Here is a 24,240-nt window from a genome sequence, read left to right as displayed (position 1 = left end):
GGTCGTCCATTGCAGTAGTAGCTCTTGGGAGGCCTGAGCGAGGCATGTCATCGACAGTTTCTCTGTTTCTCCTCCATGTCCGAACAACATCGCGTTGGTTCACTGCGAGACGCCGGACACTTCCCTTGTTGAGAGCCCTTCGTGGCACAAGGAAACGATGGACCCGACTAGGCATGGCTGAACTACAGATAAGACGAGGATATTACGAGCCGTGTACCTCCTTCCTGATGGGATGACTGGAACTGTTCGGTTGTCGGACCCCCTCCGTCTAATAGCCGCTACTCATGCATGGTTGTTTACATCTTTGGTCGGGTTTAGTGACATCTCTGAACAGTCAAAGGGACTGTGTCTGTGATACAGTATCCACAGTCAACGTCTATCTTCTGGATTTCTGTGAACTGGGGCGATTCAAAACTTTTTAGATGTATGCATTTAATTTGTATATATGGACGTGATCCCAGTAGAAGGTCTAAATTACTTCACAGCATATTTTCAACTTTGATCTTCTTTGACATTCAAATAATTTGACAACTGTGTCGTTCTTTTGTTTGCAGTTTCATCACTCTATCAAACAAGACCACTACAGTAGTCTCCCAGCATCGAAGGGTACGAGTGACCTTGATAAAGGTATTCCACCGCACGTGTGCCTCTCGTGAAAGCACACTCACACTGCTCATCGATTACGCCTCCCAAATTTTCGGAAAAGAGTCCAACGTGTATAAAGTGAATTGTAAGTGTCGTTCTACACCCCATGTTTTTATAGCTGTCTCGATCATTCATAACGGAAAGATACTTAACATCTCTTCTGCTGCCCAAAAAGCCCTTCACAACTGGTTTGGAAGAGAACCAAGCAACTAATTCGATATTCGCGACTTTTGTGTTAAATGTTGAAGTTTTCATCTGTTTTCTTATTTGTGGTCCAAGAAATACAATTTGTTTCTGCTTCGTTCAAATGCACCCAGGTGAGGTCATCGACAACCGCCGATATTTCGACAGGAGCTCACCATACCATTTTCAAGGCAAAACTGCAGCAAGTACGCAGTGTGCAAGCGAATTTAAAGCCTCGGTTTTGAGAGAAACTCCAAAAACATCACACACACACACACACACACACACACACACACACACACACACACACACAGTAAACACTAGTGCCATCACAAACCGACGTCAGACGTTATCGGTATTGTAATTAACTGTCAACAGTCGTGGTAGCATTAACTCTTTTGACAAAGGAGACAGCAGGATTCCATGCAGAATTTAAACAAACGCCACCATCTCTATTTATAAGATTATTTGCTAATTTAATATTCGGGGAATACGTGTGCATCCGCACAGAAGGAGGTCATGGCCGGTGTTGGCAGAACTATATACTTACATGGATATCCATATAAGTATAAAATACGGTTCATACGCCTCCTTAAGTAAATCACTGAGATTTTGAGGTTGCATCCTCGCACAGACAGCAATAACTGTTGGGGTGATTTGGACAACAACCGCGTTTACCAGTTGCCTTGCTCACCAACTGTAAGTTTTAAACACCACAATGTTCTAGTGCCTCTCACAAGAAATACCCACTCAGGCAACAGAAACTCGCAGTACAGTTTTGGGTCTAAGAAAGTATGCTGAGAATTGCACAATGTGCGTTTCAACATGCATATATCATAAAGTGTCTTTCGCACTGTGAATTATATTGCCATCAGGTGAGTAACGTCCGCCCCCCCCCCCCCCCCCCACCCCTTTACACACTGTTACACCTCAGAACACAAGTTATCCCTTAACACTTAGACGCACTTAAACGCGGTACGCATATTGAATATTTGTTTCTAATCCACTTCACTTGAGAATATGCGTTAATTTTGTACCATTAAAACACTATTTTAATAGAATGAGATTTTCACTCTGCAGCGGAGTGTGCGCTGATATGAAACTTCCTGGCAGATTAAAACTGTGTGCCCGACCGAGACTCGAACTCGGGACCTTTGCCTTTCGCGGGCAAGTGCTCTACCAACTGAGCTACCGAAGCACGACTCACGCCCAGTACTCACACCTTTACTTCTGCCAGTATCTCGTCTCCCACCTTCCAAACTTTACAGAAGCTCTCCTGCGAACCTTGCAGAACTAGCACTCCTGAAAGAAAGGATATTGCGGAGACATGGCTTGGCCACAGCCTGGGGGATGTTTCCTGAATGAGATTTTCACTCTGCAGCGGAGTGTGCGCTGATATGAAACTTCCTGGCAGATTAAAACGGTGTGCCTGACCGAGACTCGAACTCAGGACCTTTGCCTTCCACGGGCAAGTGCTCTACCAACTGAGCTACCGAAGCACGACTCACGCCCAGTACTCACAGCTTTACTTCTGCCAGTATCTCGTCTCCCACCTTCCAAACTTTACAGAAGGTCTCCTGCGAACCTTGCAGAACTAGCACTCCGCTGCAGAGTGAAAATCTCATTCTGGAAACATCCCCCAGGCTGTGGCTAAGCCATGTCTCCGCAATATCCTTTCTTTCAGGAGTGCTAGTTCTGCAAGGTTCGCAGGAGAGCTTCTGTAAAGTTTGGAAGGTAGGAGACGAGATACTGGCAGAAGTAAGGCTGTGAGTACCGGGCGTGAGTCGTGCTTGGGTAGCTCAGATGGTAGAGCACTTGCCCGCGAAAGGCAAAGGTCCCGAGTTCGAGTCTCGGTCGGGCACACAGTTTTAATCTGCCAGGAAGTTACTATTTTAATAATCGGCGATTTCTTCGTCCATTGCAACGCGTAAACTATTAGCCTAACAGAAAAAACTAATATGACCTTCTTGTACGGTATTTAACGTAGTTCGCCGGTTATGATTTTGATTATGTTGTTAATTATACTCCAGCCTGCTACTGTAAATACTTTGCGACTACACGAGTTTTTTCCTTCGGTCGACTTTTTTAGGTCTTCGTTGATTGGGCTGTACTCTATGTAGCCTGGCAAAATCAACATATAGAGAGATCTGCTCGCATCAACAGATTGTGCACGGCCAATTAATGTGGGCCCATATCGCTAACGCCCGTCTATTGCAGGATCCCAGAGCTTGTCCCAATCTCAAACATAATTACTTTCCTGGAACAATATTAAATTATCTCAAAGAATTAGCAGTGCTTCAGGAAAATTCACTCGCTAGAAACACAACTTGCCATATTCATACGATTTGTGTTAAAACAGTGACGGGAATTTTTTAATTTCACTCGTTACATTGGTCCGATTTCAGTGATTTAACAAGGTGTGTTGGTAATCACTTATGAAAATTATTCGTATGGTCTCAGCCATGTCAGATATTTAGTCTGTTGTCAGCTCTCAAACATATTACATGTGTTTTGATAGTCTCGACGATTATTCTTATTGTATAAAAACAGAGTGATGGATTTACATTAAATTTGACTATAATAACGAAATAAGCTGCAGAAAATGTTAAATATTACTTTTGGAGAGTTTGCTACGAGTAAAACAATGGTTTACGACTGGTATAAGCGTTTAGAATACGGTCGTGTAGACTTTGAAAATGCCCAGCGCTCTGAACGCCTCAGTACGCCATACCACGAAATTGTGGTAAAAGTGTAAGAAATAATTAACACCTTGAGTCGCACTAATATATAACAAAAATTTTCACAAAACTAATTTTTATCGTCATAGAAAACAACGAATACGAGAAGAAATTGGCAAAAAGTAAACAATCAAATGTTTCAAGGAGGTGGTCTCGGTTTGGAACCTCTGGGATATATAGTTTTCAGCCACCCTTCATTTCATGTGATATACACTTGAGATCCAAAGAAACTGGTACAGGCACGCGTATTTAAATACAGAGATATGTAAACAGGCAGGCCTTTATAAGACAAGTGTCTACCGCAGTTGTTAGATCGGTTACTGCATGAACGATGGTAGGCAGCATCTCCGAGGTAGCGATGAAATAGGGATTTTCCTGTACGACCATTTCATGAGTGTACCGTGAATATCAGGAATCCGATAAAACATCGAATCTGCGACATCGCTGCTGCCGGAAAAAAGATCCTGCATGAACGGGACCGACCACGACTGTAGAGAATCGTTCAACGTGACGGAAGTGCAACCTTCCGCAAACTACTGCAGATTTCAGTGCTGGGCCATCAACAAGTGTCAGCTTGCGAACCATTCAGCGAAACATCATCGATATAGGCTTCGGAGCCGATGGCACACTCGTGTACCTTTGATGAGTGCACGACACAAAGCTTTACGCCTCGCCTGGCCCGTCAACACCGACATTGGACTGTTGATGACTGGAAACATGTTGCCTGGTCGGACGAGTCTCGTTTCAAGTTGTATCGAGGGGATGGAGGTGTACGGGTATGGAGACAATCTCATGAATCCATGAACCTTGCAGGCGACTGTTCAAGCTGGTGGAGGATCTGTAATGGTGTGGGGCTTGTGCAGTTGGAGTTTTATGGGACTCCTGATACGTCGAGATACCACTCTGATATGTGACACGTACGTAAGCATCTTGTCTGATCACCTGCATCCATTCATGTCCATTGTGCATTTCGACGGACTTGGGTAATTCCAGCAGGTCAAAGCACACGTCCAGAATTGCTACAAAATGGCTCCAGGAACACTCTTCTGAGTTTAAACTCTCCGCTGGCCACCGAAGTCCCCAGACATGAACATTATTGAGCATATCTGGGATGCCATGCAAAGTGCTGTTCAGAGGAGACCTCTACCCACTCGTACTCTTATGGATCTGTGGACAGCCGTTCAAGATTCATGGTATCATTTCCCTCCAGCACTACTTCAGACGTTAGTCAAGTACATGCCACGTTGTGTTGCGGCACTTCTGCGTGCTCATGGAGGCCCTACACGATATTAGACAGGTGTAGCAGTTTCTTTGGTCCTTCAGTAGGTATGAATCTGTAGTCGTCTCGGATTAGCGAGTTAATATCAGTTTCACGTGTTCAGGTGGAACGTGACACCTTCCAGTCTGCCTGTGAGAGAAGAAACGCCTACTGAGATCTGCACGGCGAGAGACTTACCTGATAAGCGGTAGGATTCCAGAAACTCGCCTCGCTATCTGCCGTTCTGAGCACAGTGCTGTTACAAAACGACGGAACAGGCAAAAACTGTCTGCGCTCGCTACTTTGCTGGTAAGGTCCGCATTCACTACTGAGAACTTGATAATTCTGCAGCAGACTGCTTTGCGGTCTCAACAACAAAAATTCGTTCGAGGGACATACTAAAAGATTTCACAAGTAATGCCCGCAGAGTTACGTCAGATCCAAAGCCCTTAATGCATTCTACGAAAATAAAGATCTGCAATGCCGTTATACGTCTCATCGGCCTCTAAGATTCATAAGGTGTGGCGTGAGTGGAAGACGGGCTAGAGATGCGCGTGCCCGTGGTCCTACAGTTAATAAATGGCTAGCAACAGTTCGTGTTGACACGTCTGGGCTCATAGGCCCTCTTATCTGTGCTGTGGTAGCTGTAGGATCTGCCACCGCTGCCCTTAAAATACGACAATCCTGGCGGATGTCTGTAATGCGTGGACTTTCAGAACTTCTACAGGTGTGAGAACGTTCGCGTGACCACTGATACCAGCATCGTTGCACAACTGAAGCGGCATATTGAGCTTGTGTGGCAATTCTCGGAAAGGACTATCCAGCCACTCTGAAAGCCGCAATTTGACCTCTTTAAATTTGCTCAGTTGGCTGTAGGAAGCACGAGTGCGTCTCCGTGGCGTGGTTGCCTGTTTGCTTCACACGTTTGCACCACAAAGAGGATTCTGGCTGTGAACATTCCCTTTTCAAGGATGGATACAGATGGCGCTCTGGTAGCTATACCACTACGTTATCTGTTGGCGGACGACGTTGAAACCTTTATCAGTGCATCTACTATTCTCCAGGTGGCATATTCCGTTACTGGATCAAATCGACGTCGTCTTTCGTTGTTTTTTTCCAGTAGTATATTTAAAGGAAGTAGGTTATGAGGGCACTAAATGACACAGAAAGGTAGCACGTGCAGATGGGATTCTAACAAAATTAAGCTGAATACATAGAACTGAGTGACAAGACGTTCCTCAAGACAAAAGTGAATTTTTTTTTTTTTTTATCAATAAGGAACCGTTTAAACTGGCAGATATTTCCTCTCCCGCCCCATGTGTCTCCTGCCTCTTCGTGGACCCACGGTTGCCCCTTCTCTCTTCATCCCGCCGCTTCCCCAGCTGCCCCATGCTCTCCCCTCCTTTTCCATCCTCTCTGACCTTTCCCTCGGCAGGTCCCACCTGGCAGTTTTATTCTTCGTCGTGTGTGCTCCAGTGGGTTTTAAGTGTGTTGTTTCGGAGTGTTTTTAATACTGTGGCCAACTTTAAACCTGTGCATGCGCATCCAGTGTCTTCTCTGTGTTTTAAGAATCGCCAACTGCGTTTTTTAACTTTCTGGTGACTTTTTTAACTGTCCCCAATGAACGTCTACATGTCAGTGTATTTTTACTTCCATTTTCTCCCCTTACTCTGTTTTATGTTCCCCTTTTTTATCTCCTTATGTATGTATCATTTTATTCTTGTTTTATTTGTCGTGTCACTCGGCTGAAGAGCGGCGGATTGTGCTGCTGACAGCCCTCCCCTGCAGGGGAATGAAATCACAATAAAGAAAAAAAAACTGGCAGATATAACATCTTAATGCGATTTATCCGTTATGTCATAACGAAAGAGGAAATGTGGTGGACGAAATGACTTCGACTTGAAGCTATACAAAGCCAGAGGTCATTCGTAATAATATGAAGTACACAGCATTGCGCACCAGTGAAAGGAAGCAAACGCGCGCGCGCCTGTGTGTGTGTGTGTGTGTGTGTGTGTGTGTGTGTGTATGTGTTTGGATGTTTGCGCCTGTCACATCTTACATACAGCTAATTTAAGCAACCAGATGCTGCTATAGTATGCTCGCAGACTTGAGGGTAGAGTACGATGTACGACAAATATAATGAAGTTATCTGAGTTTAGACACTACCACACAGCTCAGTGTTTGGCTATAATTGGTATCCATAGTAACGTGCTTCATGTTACTCAGTTAACAGTTTCCAGTAATCCAGAATGAGATTTTCACTCTGCAGCGGAGTGTGCGCTGATATGAAACTTGCTGGCAGATTAAAACTGTGTGCCCGACCGAGACTCGAACTCGGGACCTTTGCCTTTCGCGGGCAAGTGCTCTACCATCTGAGCTACCGAAGCACGACTCACGCCCGGTACTCACAGCACTTGCCCGCGAAAGGCAAAGGTCCCGAGTTCGAGTCTCGGTCGGGCACACAGTTTTAATCTGCCAGCAAGTTTCAGTTTCCAGTGACTTTAACGTTATGTAATTAAAAACTTTTCCAGTTTAGTAAACTTTTACAGTTTTTTGTAAATTGAGCATAATTGATTTCAACACAACTGCCACCTTGGTACGTCGAGTCATGTGAAGATAATTAACAAAACTGAGAAACGTTTAGAAAATTGCCCATCCCAGGACTCGAAACCAGGACCTTTACACAAAAATCTAAAGTGAAAGGTAACAAAAAATTTCTTATGCTCTCCTATCAGTGTTAAACTATTAGTTATAATTAACTGTTACTCGGGTTCTTTTCGTTGCGAGCTCTTTTCAAGTGCATTCTAAATGCTGACTTGTATTAACTCACCCATACATATATTTTCATTTGGCTTGAAACCATCACATTTCTGAGCAACGGCTCGTTAATTAACGTTCACTGATGCTACATTAATATTGTATGTTCCTGTTGTAACTGCAATTACATTCACTACAAAAAAAATGGTTCAAATGGCTCTGAGCACTATGGGACTTAACATCTGAGGTCATCAGTCCCCTAGAACTTAGAACTACTTAAACCTGACTGACCTAAGGACATCACACACATCCATGCCCGAGGCAGGATTCGAACCTGCGACCGTAGCGGTCGCGCGGTTCCAGACTGTAGCGCCTAGAACCGCTCGGCCACTACGGCCGGCACATTCACTACAAGCAGATGTGTAACGTGTGTAATGAGCTGGACGCGACAGTGAATGTGAACTGGCGGTAGTATCGCTGAGGGGATGAGCCGTTATGTTGTGTGTGGGAAGCTCAGTCGGTAGAGCAGTTGCCCGTCATAGGCAAAGGTCCCGAGTTCGAGCCTCAGTCCGGCACCTATTGGGTTGGTGCATAAATTCGAAACGTTTTTTCATGTTAAGAAACGCAACAGACATCTGACAAAGACTTTAGTTATCAAAATTGTATCTTTTTCACTATTTACAACAGTCCGCCAACGCTTGGATAACTTTTCAAGTTCGATACTGACAAAATCACGTGGTTTTAAGACGAAGAAATCGTCGAGCCATGTTCGGAGCGCTTTTTCATTCCGAAAGGAAGTTCCTCGAATGTTGTTCCGTAGAGAGCGGTAAAGGTGAAAATCTAAGTGGGAAAGTTGAATAAGGTGTGTGCGGAATGACTTCCCAAACCAATTCCTGTATGGTGTGATTCTTCATTTTCTCCCGGCGTATTTCTTGCTCGAACAGTCCACGGGTGTACTGCCGGTTCATAGTGTCCAACGGCCACAATATTTCGGTTATCAGAGATGTCGCCATCGTCAGGTGCGCTGACGAACTGATGGCGACAAGTCTGATCGCCAAAATATTGTGCCCGTTGGATAATACTAACCGGCAGTACACCCGTGGACTGTTGGAACTCCTGTATGGTGTTTTTTGTCGGTCCAGCAGGATGCGGGCGGGCGTTATGTGGAGTAGCATCACTGCACGCAGTCTTCCTGGTCGTTGTTCTTGGACTGCGTCTGCAAAACGTCCCGGTAGTTGACAAATATCAGTAGCGATGATTACACCACGGGCAAGCAATTCGTAGTACACCACACTGTCGCTATATCACCAGATGCATGACATTATCTTTATAGATGCACGCTCTTCGTACGAAGAGTTGCTGCTTTGTTTGGGCTCAATCATTCCTTCCTTCCCCTTACGTTAGCATAAATACACCATTTCTCGTCACCAGTAGCGATACAGGACAGGATTGGTCGGTGTTGGTCACGAACCATCTGATGACCAGCAAGCAGAGATGCAAATATGGCCACCCACTGATTTTTGTAATTTTGGCTTATAGCATGCGGTACACATACACCCAATTTTTGACCCTTTCCCATTGCATGGAAGTGTTTCACGATGGTGGAATGATCGCAGGTCATCACGTCTGCCAGTAGTATACTGACGTGGATCATTGTGGATTAATGCGTTTAATCGATCTTCAAATCCCGAAGGTCTTCCTGAACGTGGAGAATCACTAATCTCAAAATGTTCATCCTTACAACGAGAAAACCATTTTCTTGCCGTTTTGTGTCCAGTGCCATTGTCCCCATATATGGTGCAAATGTTTCTGGCTGCATCCTCTGCTCTCACCCCTCTACTGAGTTGAAACAGAAGAATACACTAGCCAAGCGGGGTAGCCGCGCAGTCTAGGACGTCTTGTGACGGTCCGCGCGACTCCCCCCGTCGAAGATTCGAGTCCCCCCCCTCGGGCATGGGTGTCTGTGCGTAAGTGTTGTCCATAGCGTAAGTTAAAGTTAGATTAAATAGTGTGTAAGCAGTTTGGTCCCGTATTATCTTACCACAAATTTTACAAGAATACACGGAGGTGACAAAGGTCATGGGATACCTCTTAATTTCGTGTCGGGCCTCCTAGCCAGTGTAGTGCAGCAGCTCGACGTAGCATGGACTCAACAATTCGCTGGAAGTCCCCTGTAGAAATATTGAGCCATACTGCCTTTGTAGTCGTAATTACGAAAGTATTGATGGTGTAGGATTTTGTGCACGAACTGACGTTTCGATTATGTCCCACAAATGTGGGATTCGCGTCGGGCGATCTGGCTGCCCAAATCATTCATTCGAATTGTCTAGAATCTTCTTCAAATCAGTGGCGAACAACAATGGCCCAGTTGCATGACATCATTGTTTGGGAACATGAAGTCCATGAATGGCTGCAACATGGTATTCAGGTAGCCGAACTTAATGATCAGTTCAGTTGGGCTATAGGACTCAGTCCGTTCCATGTATACATGGTCCACACCACTGTGCAGCAACCACCACCTTGCACAGTGCCTTGTTGACAACTTGGGTCTATGGCTTCGTGGGGTCTGCGACACACTAGAACCCTACCATCAGCTTTTACCAACTGAAAATCGGGACTCTTCCGATCAGGCCACGGTTTTCCAGTCATCTAGGGTCCAGCTGAAATGGTCACGAGCCCACAAGACGCGCTGCAAGTGATGTGCTGTCAGCAAAGGCGCTTGTGTCGTTCGTCTGCTGCCATAACCCATTAACGACAAATTCCGCCGCACTCTTCTAATGGATACGTTCTTCGTGCGTCCCACATTGATCTCTGCGCCTATTTCAGGCAGTGTTACTTGTCTGTTAGCACTGACAGCTTTACGCAAACGCCGCTGCTCTCGATCGTTAAGTGAAGGCCGTCGGCCACTGCGTTGTCTGTGGTGAGAGGTAATGCCTCAGATCTAGTATTTTGGCACACTCTTGACTCTGTAGAGGGGTTCTGAATTCCCTAACGATACCCGAAATAGAATGTCCCATGCGTCTAGCTTCAACAACTATTCCACATTCAAAGTCTGTTAATTCCCGCCGTGCAGCCTTAATAATGTTGAAAACCTTTTCAGATGAATCACCTGAGCACAAATAACATCTCCGCCAATGCCTTGTCCTGTTATACCTTTTGTACGCGATACTACTGCCATCTGCGTATTCCTATCCCACCACTTATGTCACCTCAGTGTATGTCGAAAATGTCCCACTTTCTCCACCTGGCACTCCATTTTCTAACGTCCACATATCAATTTACTATCTCCAAATGAAAAAATGACAATGTGTAAACTCAAATAGCAACAGTGAACTACAAATAAAAAATGACAAACGATAAATGAACCCGTAGTAACCGGAATACCAATATGCAAAACAAAAACGCTACGAACTTACGCACCAGCCTCATATTTTTAATTTGCCGGGAAGTTTCTTAACAAAAAATGGCTCAAATGGCTCTAAACACTATGGGACTTAACATCTGAAGTCATCAGTCCCCTAGACTTAGAACTACTTAAAGCTAGCTAACCTAAGGACATGACACACATCCATGCCCGAGGCAGAATTCGAACCTGCGACCGTAGCGGTCGGTCGGTTCCAAACTGTAGCGCCTAGAACCGCACGGCCACTCCGGCCAGCTGTGACGAATAAATTAATAAATTACCTTAACTAAGTTTTGTTGACCACATCTGTTCTGAATGGGAAGAGGCATTTATTTTGTTTTCCTTAGTGCATTTACGGCAAGTGTGATGAGTGTTCATCCACGCAGCTATTTACTTCGTGCATAACAGTTAAAGAATTTTATGAGTCTGATATTAACTAAGCGGAAAATACTTTGCTGTAACCCACATTATTAGGCAGCATATGTATGATACCAACGTATCTACTGTTATATCTTTGTGCAAAAGAGCGGTGAAAGAGATGGATTACAAATAGCTTTTACAATGTATACTGGAGTGTTGCATATATGTTTGGCACCCTCACGTGATCTAACAGAGGACAATTAGCATATCCAAATGAGTGACACAAATGGCCACAAGTTTGTTGAGCTGTAAACGCCTACAGTGAACGTTCCTAAAAAGTAGTAGGCAGGGAGTAGAACCGAAATTGTTTATCTTCTCTTTAGGAAAACCCAAGAAACAGTGTTCACGATGGAGCCTACGAAAGTCCTTCTGTCCATTGCGTGTCAGTCTTGTGAAGACACTGAAGAGCCAAAGAGACAACCTGTCTAATATCGTGTAGGGCTCCCGCCAGCACGCAGGAGTGCCGCAACACGACGTGGCATGGTCTCGACTAATGTCGAGGGAGTTGACACCATGAATCCTGCAGGGCTGTCCATAAATCCGTAAGAGTACGAGGGGTGGAGGTCTCTTCTGAACAGCACGTTGCGAGGTAACCCAGATATGCTCAATAATGTTCGTATATGGAAAATCTGGTGGCCAGCGGATGTGTAAACTCAGAATAGTGTTCCTAGAGCCACTCTGTAGCAATTCTGGAGGTGTGGAGTGTCGCATTGTTCTGCTGGAACTGCCCAATTCTGTCGGAATGCACAATGAACATGAATGGATGCAGGTGATCTGACAGGATGCTTACGTACGTGTCACCTGTCAGAGTCGTATCTAGACGTATCAGGGGACTCATATCACTCGAACTGCACACGCCCCACGCCGTGACAGAGCCTCTACCAGCCCCTCCTGACATGCAGGGTCCAGCGATTCATGAGGTTGTCTCCATACCCGAGCTTGTTCATCAGCTCGATACAATTTGATACGAGGCTCGTTCGACCAGCCAACATATTTCCAGTCATCAACAGTCCAATGTCGGTGCTGACGGGCCAGGCGAAGCGTAAAGCTATGTGTCGTGCCGTCATCAAGGGTACACGAGTGGGCCTTCGGTTTCGAAGCCCATAGTGACGATGTTTCGTTGAATGGTTCGCACGCTGACACTTGATGGCCCAGCGTTGAAATCCGCAGCAATTTGCGGAAGGGTTGCACTTCTGTCATGTTGAACGATTCTCTTAAGTCGTCGTTGGTCCTGCAGGATCATTTTCCGGCAGCAGCCATGACGGAGATTTGATGTTTTACCAGATTCCTGATTTTCACGGCACACTCGTGAAATGGTCGTAAGGGAAAATCCCCTCTTCATCGCTACCTCGGAGATGCTGTGTCCCATCGTTCGTGCGCCAACTACAACACTACGTTCAAATGCTCTTAAATCTTGATAAACTGCCATTGTAGCAACATCTGCGCCAGATACTTGTTGTTTTATATACGCATTGCCGACCGCAGCGCCATATTATGTCTGTTTGCATAACTGTGAATATGAATACACATGTCTATACGAGTTTCTTCGGCGCTTCAGTGTATTTAAACACAGCTCTCACGGAGGTGCATGATTAGTCCTTATCCACAAACTACAGTCGTGATCATTAAGGAAGAAAAAGAGCAAGAAAGTAGCCGCAGTCACGCACTTTGCAGAATGTAGAAAACTGAGCAGCTTAAGCCCTTGTCACTCAGAGTACGACGTGTTCTTAAGTGTACTTGATGATGCACGTGTCGATTCCCAAGCTGGTACTGGGCTGTTTGCTTGCAAGAAGCTTTGCCATGTGTTTCTACGATAGCTCCAGTACTAACAGGTTCTTTGAATGCTACCTGCACTTGCCAGTCAGGAGTTTCGTCGGCTCGTGGCGTCAGAACCTGTAGCCTGCAGTTGGAACTTAACCTCACAGTGCATTTTAATTACTGCAAATAGCCACTCAGTGAAGCAGAGAAAGTGTTATTGATCAGTTAGTGCACATAAGGAGATGTGTTTATACACTGAGAAAACACCCAATTATTACAACAGATATCTTGCACAAAACAACTTGCTGCAGATGTCACACTGTGTGGGAGCTTTGGCTGACAGGCTAGCATTGTAAGCTGGCAGTCCCCTCTGCGTGATATACGAGGTGCATTCAAGGCCTCCGATTTTTTTTCTAATTGACTACTCACCCGAAATCCATGAAACTGGCGTTACTTCTCGACGTAATCGCCCTGCAGACGTACACATTTTTCACAACGCTGACGCCATGATTCCATGGCAGCGGCGAAGGCTTCTTTAGGAGTCTGTTTTGATCACTGGAAAATCGCTGAGGCAATAGCAGCACGGCTGGTGAATGTGCGGCCACGGAGAGTGTCTTTCATTGTTGGAAAAAGCCAAAAGTCACTAGGAGCCAGGTCAGGTGAGTAGGGAGCATGAAGAATCACTTCAAAGTTGTTATCACGAAGGAACTGTTGCGTAACGTTAGCTCGATGTGCGGGTGCGTTGTCTTGGTGAAACAGCACACACGCAGCCCTTCCCGGACGTTTTTGTTGCAGTGCAGGAAGGAATTTGTTCTTCAAAACATTTTCGTAGGATGCACCTGTTACCCTAGTGCCCTTTGGAACGCAATGGGTAAGGATTACGCCCTCGCTGTCCCAGAACATGGACACCATCATTTTTTCAGCACTCGCGGTTACCCGAAATTTTTTGGTGGCGGTGAATCTGTGTGCTTCGATTGATTTGACTGGCGCTTTGTTTCTGGATTGAAAAATGGCATCACGTCTCATCCATTGTCACAACCGACGAAAAGCAAGTCCCATTCGTGCTGTCGTTGCGCATCAACATTGCTTGGCAACATGCCACACGGGCAGCCGTATGGTCGTCCGTCAGCATTCGTGGCACCCACCTGGATGACACTTTTCGCATTTTCAGGTCGTCGTGCAGGATTGTGTGCACAGAACTCACAGAAATGCCACTCTGGAGGCGATCTGTTCAACAGTCATTCGGCTATCCCCCAAAACAATTCTCTCCACTTTCTCGATCCTGTCGTCAGACCAGCTTGTGCGAGCCCGAGGTTGTTTCGGTTTGTTGTCACAAGATGTTCTGCCTTCATTAAACTGTCGCACCCACGAACGGACTTTCGACACATCCGTAACTCCATCACCACATGTCTCCTGCAACTGTCGATGAATTTCAATTGGTTTCACACCACGCAAATTCAGAAGACGAATGATTGCACGCTGTTCAAGTAAGGAAAACGTCGCCATTTTAAGTATTTAAAACAGTTCTCATTCTCGCCCCTGGCGGTAAAATTCCATCTGCCGTACGGTGCTGCCATCTCTGGGACGTATTGACAATGAACGCAGCCTCATTTTAAAACAATGCGCATGTTTCTATCTCTTTCCAGTCCGGAGAAAAAAAATCGGAGCCTTAGAACTTGAATGCACCTCGTAGTGGTGTGCAAGTACACATGTGACTGCATGAACAGTTCTGTGCAGAGAGGGATGGGGCATACTTTGTGGCGCCGCCAGTGTGCTCTCTATTTCTTTCCACGCCACAAACTCCAGCTGTTGCCTACGGTGCTGGCGCCAGCACACCATGTGGTATAGAGGTTGTGAGAAGATCGATAGACGCCAATGATAGGCTCACAGGAAACGTGCCGCCAGCGCCCTCTCGGTCGCCACATCGAGTGAAGCCGAGTCTGTCGCACAGAGTGATCCAATCTGTCATCAGTCACAGCCCTGTGGGAGTCGCAGTAGCAGTTAGCCCCACCACTAGCTCAGAATCAGGCCGCTCATAGCGATCAGAACACATAGCAGACTTGTACTTCACCAGCAGTGAGGCTAACGTGGACTATTACAGCGAGCTCATACCATAATGACTATCTTAAGTAGATTTCTTATTCTTAGGAATAAAGAACCCAGCTAATATATGCATGCAGCTTGTGTTATAGAAAGAGGATACCAGCCACCAAACAACGTCCTCTCCTTGCCTCACATTGTACAGGTGTACAGAGACAATGAGATGACATAAAACCTTCTGTAGCAATTGGGGGTACTTTGATTAATCACCATAATAGGCCATTGTTTCTGCTTCTGACTCTCCACCAATACACTTACATGCTCGAGAAACTATTGCTGTCGCTTCTTAACACAATATTTGTCATGTATGCTCTGTGTCATCCATTGTATTGTATTGTATGTTAACCGGGGACCTAGAAACGATGGAGAGGCTCCGTCCCTGCCACAGCCGCAGTGGTCCACAACCCCACAACGACTACCACAGTCCACTTCACCCCCCCCCCACCCCCCACCGCCCCACACCGAACCCACGGTTATTGTGCGGTTCAGCCCCCAGTGGACCCCCCAGGGAACGTCTCACACCAGACGAGTGTAACCCCTACGTTTGCGTGGTAGTAATGGTGGTGTACGCGTACATTTTGCGCAGCAATCGCTGACATAGTTTAACTGAGGCGGAATAAGGGGAACCAGCCCGCTTCCGCCGAGGCAGATGGAAAACCGCCTAAAAACCATCCACAGATTGGCCAGTTCACCGGACCCCGACACAAATCCGCCGGGCAGATTCGTGCTGGGGACCAGGCGCTCCTTCCTGCCCGGAAAGCTGTGCGTTAGACCGCATGGCCAACTGGGCGGGCAGTGTGTCATCCATACTTAACACAGGAATGGCTATGTACCCTCACCAGACGTAAACTAACATGAAAAATGATGCAAAATGTTCCAAATGCACCCCAAACCGCTCACTATAGCCAGAGGTGGCAGAACGACGCTATTGGCTGGCGCACCATGTGCTACACTGCTCCTCGGCACTGTGCACTGCCACACCACCCGTCCTCTTACTTGCACACCACTATAGCCAACAGTCTCGTGCACCATTGGGAAAGCTTATAGCAAAACGTGCTCCTTGTGACACAGTCTTTATAGTCAGAGAGAGATGTGAGACTCACCGAGCGGTCCCAGGCGGTAGTTGAAGGTGACGAGGATGACCTGATGTGCCAGCAGGTAGTCTGGTCCATATTCGCGCGTCGTGCCCGAGCTGTGGGCGAAGCCGCCCCCATGCACCCACACCATAACAGGCCAGCCACCAGGGCTGGGGGCGGGCTCCACCTGTGGGCATCATTGCAGCTATCAGCACGAGGATTGTCCAGGTTTAAACAAGATGGTTCTCAACTGTAGTGACAAACTGAGGCACACCAATGTTCATAGGATGAGGTGCAATGGATAGGTGTCTAGAAATGCCCAGTCTCCTTGATAGAGCCCAGGGGTCACAAACTATTGCAGTGCCTGACACTGCAGTCTTCAGTCATCATAGGCGGAAAGTTCTTCATAATCACGTGATTATATGCAGTTACATCAATTTTTTTGTCCAATAGGCCAACAAGGAAGCAAAGGTCTCATTAAAAACTATGTTTCAGAGTACTGCAAGGAACTTGGTTCAAATGGCTCTGAGCACTATGGGACTTAACTTCTGAAGTCATCAGTCCCCTAGAACTTAGAACTACTTACCCATAACTAACCTAAGGGCATCACACACATCCATGGCCGAGGTACGACTCGAACCTGCGACCGTAGCGGCCACGCAGTTCCAGACTGACGCGCCTAGAACCGCATGGCCACACTGGCTGGCTGCAACCGCTGGCACAGGGAATTTTTCCAGACAGATTGAAATACGCAATTGTCAAACCTCATCATAAGAAAGGGGACAAGAGTGATATAAATAATTATAGACAAATCTCATTGCTGACTTCATTTTCTAAAATATTCGAAAAAGTTATTATTCAAGAGTAGTCTCACATTTAAGTGAAAATAATTTACTCAGCATGTCACAGTTCGGATTCCGGAAGGGTTACTCGACTGAGAATTCTATCTAAACGTTTACCCATCAAATATTACAAGCCCTAATTAACAAATTATCACCAGTTGGTATTTTTTGTGATCTCTCCAAGGCATTTGACTGTGTGGATCATGTCACACTCTTAGAAAATCTCAGGTTTTATTGAATTGAAGGCTATACACACAGCTGGTTTGAATCGTACTTAATGAACAGAAAGCAAAAAGTTGTGCTGAATAGCACAAATAATGTTGAGATGGTGGAAAATTCTAGTGATGGGGAGTTATCACAAAGGAGTCACACAGGGTTCAATTCTAGGTCCTCAGCTGTTTCTTATTCATGTGAATGACCTCCCACTTAACGTTCAGCAAGCGGAACTAGTACTTTCTGCAGATGACACGTGTGTTATAATAAACCCCATTCCAGAAAAAGCAGCTGAAGATATTGTTAAGGATGTCTTTCAAAGAATTATTAAGTGGTTCTCAGAAAATGGACTCTCCCTTAATTTTGAAAAAACTCACTACATCCAGTTCTGTACACCGAATAGTCATACGGACAATTGATGTAGCACATGAACAGGGCTCAGTTAACATGGTAGATTTCTCCAAACTTTTTAGATGTTCACGTTGATGTCAACTTGAACATATTACTGAGCTTATCAAACAACTAAGTTCAGCTTATTTCGCTCTTCGTATAATTGCTAGTGTTGGTAATAAACAGATTAGCCTCCTAACGTACTTTGCATATTTTCACTCAATGGAATAGTTTTCTGGGGTAACTCATCACTTAGACATAAAATACCGATTGCACAAAAGAGAGCAGTGAGAATAATTAGTGGTGTTCACCCAAGGACGTCATGTAGGCACCTTTTCAAGGATTAGGTATTTTAACTGCACCATCAGAGTACATATATTCGCTAATGAAATTCGCTACAAATAATCCATCTCAATTCGCAAAGAACATACATACAACACTAGAGGAAAAAATTACCTTTCCTATCCGTTATTGAAGCCGTCAGTTGCTCAAAAAGGAGTACATTATTCAGCAACAAAAATCTTTGATCATTTGCCCAACAACATAAAGTGTCTGGCAGGTAGCAGATCAAGTTTTAAATCTAGCTTAAAATCATTTCCTTTGGACAACTCCTTCTACTCCATGGACGAGTTTTAGTTTCAGAAATGGTAAAACAAAATTGTACCTCTAAATGTAGTTGCATGTGTAGAAGTAAAACTTCCAGTAATATTAATATCCGCACTATTCATGTTTGTGTATATATCTTGTAATCTAACTTGTTCTACAACATACCGATAAAATAATCGGGAAAATGATCTACGGAACATGACATAACTAAAACTAAACTAAAACTATAAGCACTTCCCAAGGCTTCACAACTTTGGAAAGCATTAGAGGGTATATAATACTGCCAAACAGTTTGTCAAGAAACTGACACATAATTTCCATATGATATATGCTCGTTATTTCAGGTTCACAGCGTAACAGTAAGCGATATTGTCTGCTATGTTACATTTTTTCCCATTTTTGTCTTATGACATTCCTGTACCGCAGCACACGGTTGAAATGGTTTTGCTTTTGCTTGATCCTTTGTTTATGCGACTATTTCTTTTTCGATACTCTAGCGAGAAATTGTTGACTTGGATCGTCTGTTTTTCCTTTCTTCAGAACTTGCTATGTCAGAAAATATATATCTTGTACATTTATAATTTTTTATATCTGCCACTATAATTATTGTTATTTTTGCCATCATTATTATAGTGACAATTATCATTATTAGTGGCAGCAACTACAGTAAAACAAGTACTGCCGGTATTAACTTTATTAGTTCGTAGCCGGTAAAATTTATGCACACTGCCTCTTCTGACACTCCAATCATTTTAATATTCGTAACGTGTAGGCTTTCACGGCCAGAGTCTTCATTAGTTAAAACTTCCAGGCAGAAAGGCGTGGTGGATCTGTAAAAGCTTCCTCTTCCTGACGTTTTGTTGCGAAGTGCGGGCAACATCTTCCGAGGTGAGTCAACGATTGACTGCCAGGCCGTGGATGTCCCGTTTATATAGAGCGTATAGAGGGCACCACCATACGTTACGTGGGGCCGACTGTAAGCCTATCTCTGACTAAAGTCATTATTCTCGATTGAAGGTAATCGATTGTTACATCGTTGGTGCAAAGTCGACCGCCATATCTTATATAACTTTAAGCTTTTCTCTTTTCTATTAAAGTTATTGTGGTGTTTCTGAATCTCTATAGCTTCTCTATACATGCGTACATAATACTGCGATGTCCTAACTAGCACTCTCGTCTCACTACATTTTATTTCATGATCACCGTCAACATGTTTCGCTGCGGCTGATTTGTCGGTATGTCCCACTCGACAATTCATTTTGTGTTCTGTTAAGCGGTTATTGACATTTCTTTTCGTTTGATGAGAATTTTTCCGGGTTGTATGGCCGTGGTCCACACTGATTTGTCTGTTTTCCCTAGTCGTATCGATATCATCGACATGGTTTCTTACTCGCTTTTTCCAGAGCTAATTGGATGATACATTTGTTGTTTGGTCACATGGAAAAAATGCTTTAGAGGAATTCTTTCGTTATTTAAATAATATAAATCAAAAAATCCAGTTTACCATGGAAATGGAGAAAGACAATGCAATATCGTTCTTGGGTGTCTTCGTCATGAGACACAGATGGCAGTTTGAAACATAAAGTCTTTCGGAAGGTTACACATACCGACCGATAGTTGCATAAGGATTCCAATCATCATCCACAACAGAAAAGTGGTGTAATTAAAAGTCTAGTGGACAGAGCTAACAGGGTTTGTACGATGGAACACCTGCACGCTGAGTTAAGAACAATGGGTACTCTAGTAAAGAAATAAATAGAGCTTTGCGACTGAATAATAGGAGGCCTATGGACAACGATAGGACGCAGCGATGGAAGAACACGGTTTCTCTACCCTTCACCAAAAAAGTAACGGGTCAAATCGGCAAGATTCTAAGGAAACATGACGTTCGACCGATTTTCAGACCAACTAAGAAAATAGGCCAAGCACTTCGTTCTGTTAAGGATAAACGTCCCCCTCTGACTGCAAGTGGTGTATACAGGGTGAGTTACCTAACATTACCGCTGCATATATTTCGTAAACCACATCAAATACTGACGAATCGATTCCACACACCGAACGTGAGGAGAGGGGCTAGTGTAATTGGTTAATACAAACCATAAGAAAATGCACGGAAGTATGTTTTTTAACACAAACCTACGTTTTTTTAAATGGAACCCCGTTAGTTTTGTTAGCACATCTGAACATATAAACAAATACGTAATCAGTGCCGTTTGTTGCATTGTAAAATGTTAATTGCATCCGGAGATGTTGTAACCTAAAGTTGACGCTTGAGTACCACTCCTCCGCTGTTCGATCTTGTGTGTCGGAGAGCACAGAATTAAGTAGGGATCCAAAGGGAACGGTGATGGACCTTAGGTACAGAAGAGACTGGAATAGCACATTACGTCCACATGCTAACACCTTTTTATTGGTCTTTTTCACTGACGCACATGTACATTACCATGAGGGGTGAGGTACACGTACACACGTGGTTTCCGTTTTCAATTACGGAGTGGAATACAGTGTGTCCCGACAGGTCAGGCCAATAGATGTTCAATGTGGTGGCCATCATTTGCTGCACACAATTGCAATCTCTGGCGTAATGAATGTCGTACACGCCGCAGTAAATCTGGTGTAATGTCGCCGCAGGCTGCCACAATACGTTGTTTCATATCCTCTGGGGTTGTAGGCACATCACGGTACACATTCTCCTTTAACGTACCCCACAGAAAGAAGTCCAGAGGTGTAAGATCAGGAGAACGGACTGGCCAATTTATGCGTCCTCCACGTCCTATGAAACGCCCGTCGAACACCCTGTCAAGGGTCAGCCTAGTGGCTATGAGCACTATGGTACTTAACATCTATGGTCATCAGTCCTCTAGAACTTAGAACTACTTAAACCTAACTAACCTAAGGACATCACACACATCCATGCCCGAGGCAGGATTCGAACCTGCGACCGTAGCAGTCGCGCGGCTCCGGACTGAGCGCCTAGAACCGCTAGACCACCGCGATCGGCGGTCAGCCTAGTGTTAATTGCGTAATGTGCAGGTGCACCATCATGCTGATACCACATACGTCGACGCGTTTCCAGTGGGACATTTTCGAGCAACGTTGGCAGATCATTCTGTAGAAACGCGATGTATGTTGCAGCTGTTTGGGCCCCTGCAATGAAGTGAGGACCAATGAGGTGGTCGCCAATGATCCCGCACCATACATTTACAGTCCACGGTCGCTGTCGCTCTACCTGTCTGAGCCAGCAAGGATCGTCCACGGACCAGTAATGCATGTTCCGTAGATTCACTGCCCCGTGGTTTGTGAAACCCGCTTCATCGGTAAACAGGTAGAACTGCAACGCATTCTCTGTTAATGCCCATTGACAGAATTGCACTCGATGATTAAAGTCATCACCTTGTAATTGCTGATGTAGCGACACATGAAACGGGTGAAAGCGGTGAAGATGCAGTATGCGCATGACACTACTTTGACTCAGTCCACCGGCTCTCGCAATGTCCCGTGTACTCATGCGTGGGTTCATGGCAACAGCAGCTAACACACCAACCGCACCCGCTTCTCCTGTGATGGGCCTGTTACGGACCCGTTTGCGTGCTACGACCATACCTATTGCATACAGTTGGCGGCAGATGTTTTGCAATGTGCGGCACGTTGGATGCTCTCTGTCCGGGTACCGTTCTGCATACACCCTGCAGGCTTCAGCTGCATTTCGTCGACACTCGCCATAGATGAGTATTATCTCCGCCTTTTCAGAGTTCGAATACACCATGGTCACAGTTCCTACAACACTACATTATCACAGACGGCTGGTAACACGGTGTACTACAGTTGGTCTGCGTGCGGAGGCGAATGCAGAATAACAATAGCAGCAAGCGCTACATGCGGACACTGCGACAGCTAGACCAAACCACAACAGTGCACTACAGCCATCGTAAACATGTCCCTGCAGATGCTGCTCGCCGACCGTGGCCCGTGTTTGTTACAACACGCAACTGAACGTCGGAGGTTTCAAGCGTCAACTTTAGGTTACAATATCTCCGGATGTAATTAACATTTTACAATGCAACAAACAGCACTGATTACGTATTTGTTTATATGTTCAGATGTGCTAACAAAACTAACGTGGATCCATTTTAAAAAACATAGGTTCGTGTTAAAAAACATACTTCCGTGCATTTTTGTATGGTTTGTATTAAACAATTACACTAGCCTCTCTCCTCACGTTCGGTCTGTGGAATCGGTTCGTCAGTATTTGATGTGGTTTACGAAATATATCAAGCGGTAACGTTAGGTGACTCACCCTGTATAAGATTCCGTGTGCGTGTGGCAAGGTCTACACCGGAACTACAAAGAGAAGTGTGAATACGCGGTTGGAGGAACATAAAAGTCTATACCGACTAGGGAAAACAGACAAATCAGCGGTGACGGAACATGCTCTTCGATCAGGTGATAACGTAGTGAAATTTTCGGAAACTAAAGTTTTGTGTACTATGACGAACTATTATCCACGGCTATATAGAGAAACCATCGAAATGTATAAACATGGGGATAATTTTAACAGAAAAGAAGCTATGAAACTCGGTGATATATGGAATGTGGCGCTACAGATTCGATGAGAAGTTTTTATCTTTGACGTGCTATAATCGATAGTTAAAAAATTTTATCTCTGACAAGTTTTATCTCTGCTATCACGTGAAATCCAGACCACGCCCACTTTCCACGGTGTTTAGGCCGCTCTTCGACGTCCGACTCGTCAGTCGGCAAGAATCAGAACAATCAGGAGCACCTCCGAAGATGTCCAACGTAGCCTTGGACGAAACGTCAGGGATTGAAGGATTCCATGGACCACGGCCATACAACCCGGAAAAATTCTCATCAACTGAAACATCCGGTCGTGAAAGCCTTCATTGTACTTCTTTTCGTTGTTCCAATATAAACATTCCCACAGCTACACGGAATTTTATACACCCCAGGAGTTGCTAAGGCTTGTCGAGTGTCTTTCGCCGATTTTAAACACTCAATAATCTTCTTGGTGGATCTAATGATTGTTTCAGCATGAAATTTGGTCAGAACTTTTCCAGTACGCCCCGTTTATTTCGAATAAATGGAAGAAAAACTTTTCCAGCTGACATTTGTTATTGCTGCATGTTATCAGACGCTTTTCTTCTGGGATGGAGCGCTCGATATATCTCGTTGTCAGCGTATCCATTTTTCTTGTAAGCCGTTCGCAAATAATTTAGTTCATCTTGCAAATAAACTGGCTCAAAGATCTTATTAGCTCTGTCCACCAATGTTTTTATGACACTTCTCTTCTGCCTGGGATGATGGTTGGAATCCCTATGGAGGTAACGGTCGGTTTGCGTATCTTTTCCATACACTTTATGCCATAGACTCCCATCTGCCCGTTTAATTACTGAGACATCAAAAAAAAAGTTGTTCATTACTCCCTTTCTCCATAGTAAACTGTATCTTTGGATTAATACTATTTAGATGGACCAAGAAACCATACAATTCCTCTTCGCCGAGACTCCATACCACAAAAGTGTCATCCACATACCGATACCACTTCAAGGGGCTTTTACTGGCAGAGTGCAGCGCGCGCTGTTCCAAAAATTCCATGAATGCATTAGCAACAGCTGGACTCAGAGGTCTACTCATGGCCACTTCTTCGGTTTGTTCGTAAAACTCATTATCATACTGGAAATAAGTCGTGGGCAAGCAATGTCGAAACAGAGAGACTATATCAGTGGGAAACACATCAGCTATGGATGAAAGAGCTTCAACAGGAACCATGGTAAACAGGGCTACCACATCAAAAATGACAAGTATATCACGTGGCTGACAGTAATCTCCT

The 24,240-nt window shown here is 44.9% G+C and overlaps 1 protein-coding gene across 1 annotated transcript in view; it reads right to left on the bottom strand.

Moving 5' to 3' along the window:
- LOC124798778 (juvenile hormone esterase-like) overlaps positions 1-24,240 on the bottom strand; it is a 368,794-nt gene that overhangs the window by 227,936 nt on the left and 116,618 nt on the right. The window contains exon 3 of the mRNA XM_047262308.1: positions 16,366-16,525. Coding sequence (XP_047118264.1) covers positions 16,366-16,525 — 160 coding nt within the window. The remainder of the gene's footprint in view (positions 1-16,365; positions 16,526-24,240) is intronic.

The sequence above is a fragment of the Schistocerca piceifrons genome, chromosome 5 (genome assembly GCF_021461385.2).
Source record: "Schistocerca piceifrons isolate TAMUIC-IGC-003096 chromosome 5, iqSchPice1.1, whole genome shotgun sequence".
NCBI classification, from domain to species: Eukaryota; Metazoa; Arthropoda; class Insecta; order Orthoptera; family Acrididae; genus Schistocerca; species Schistocerca piceifrons.
This window is presented reverse-complemented; position numbering and strand designations above follow the sequence as displayed.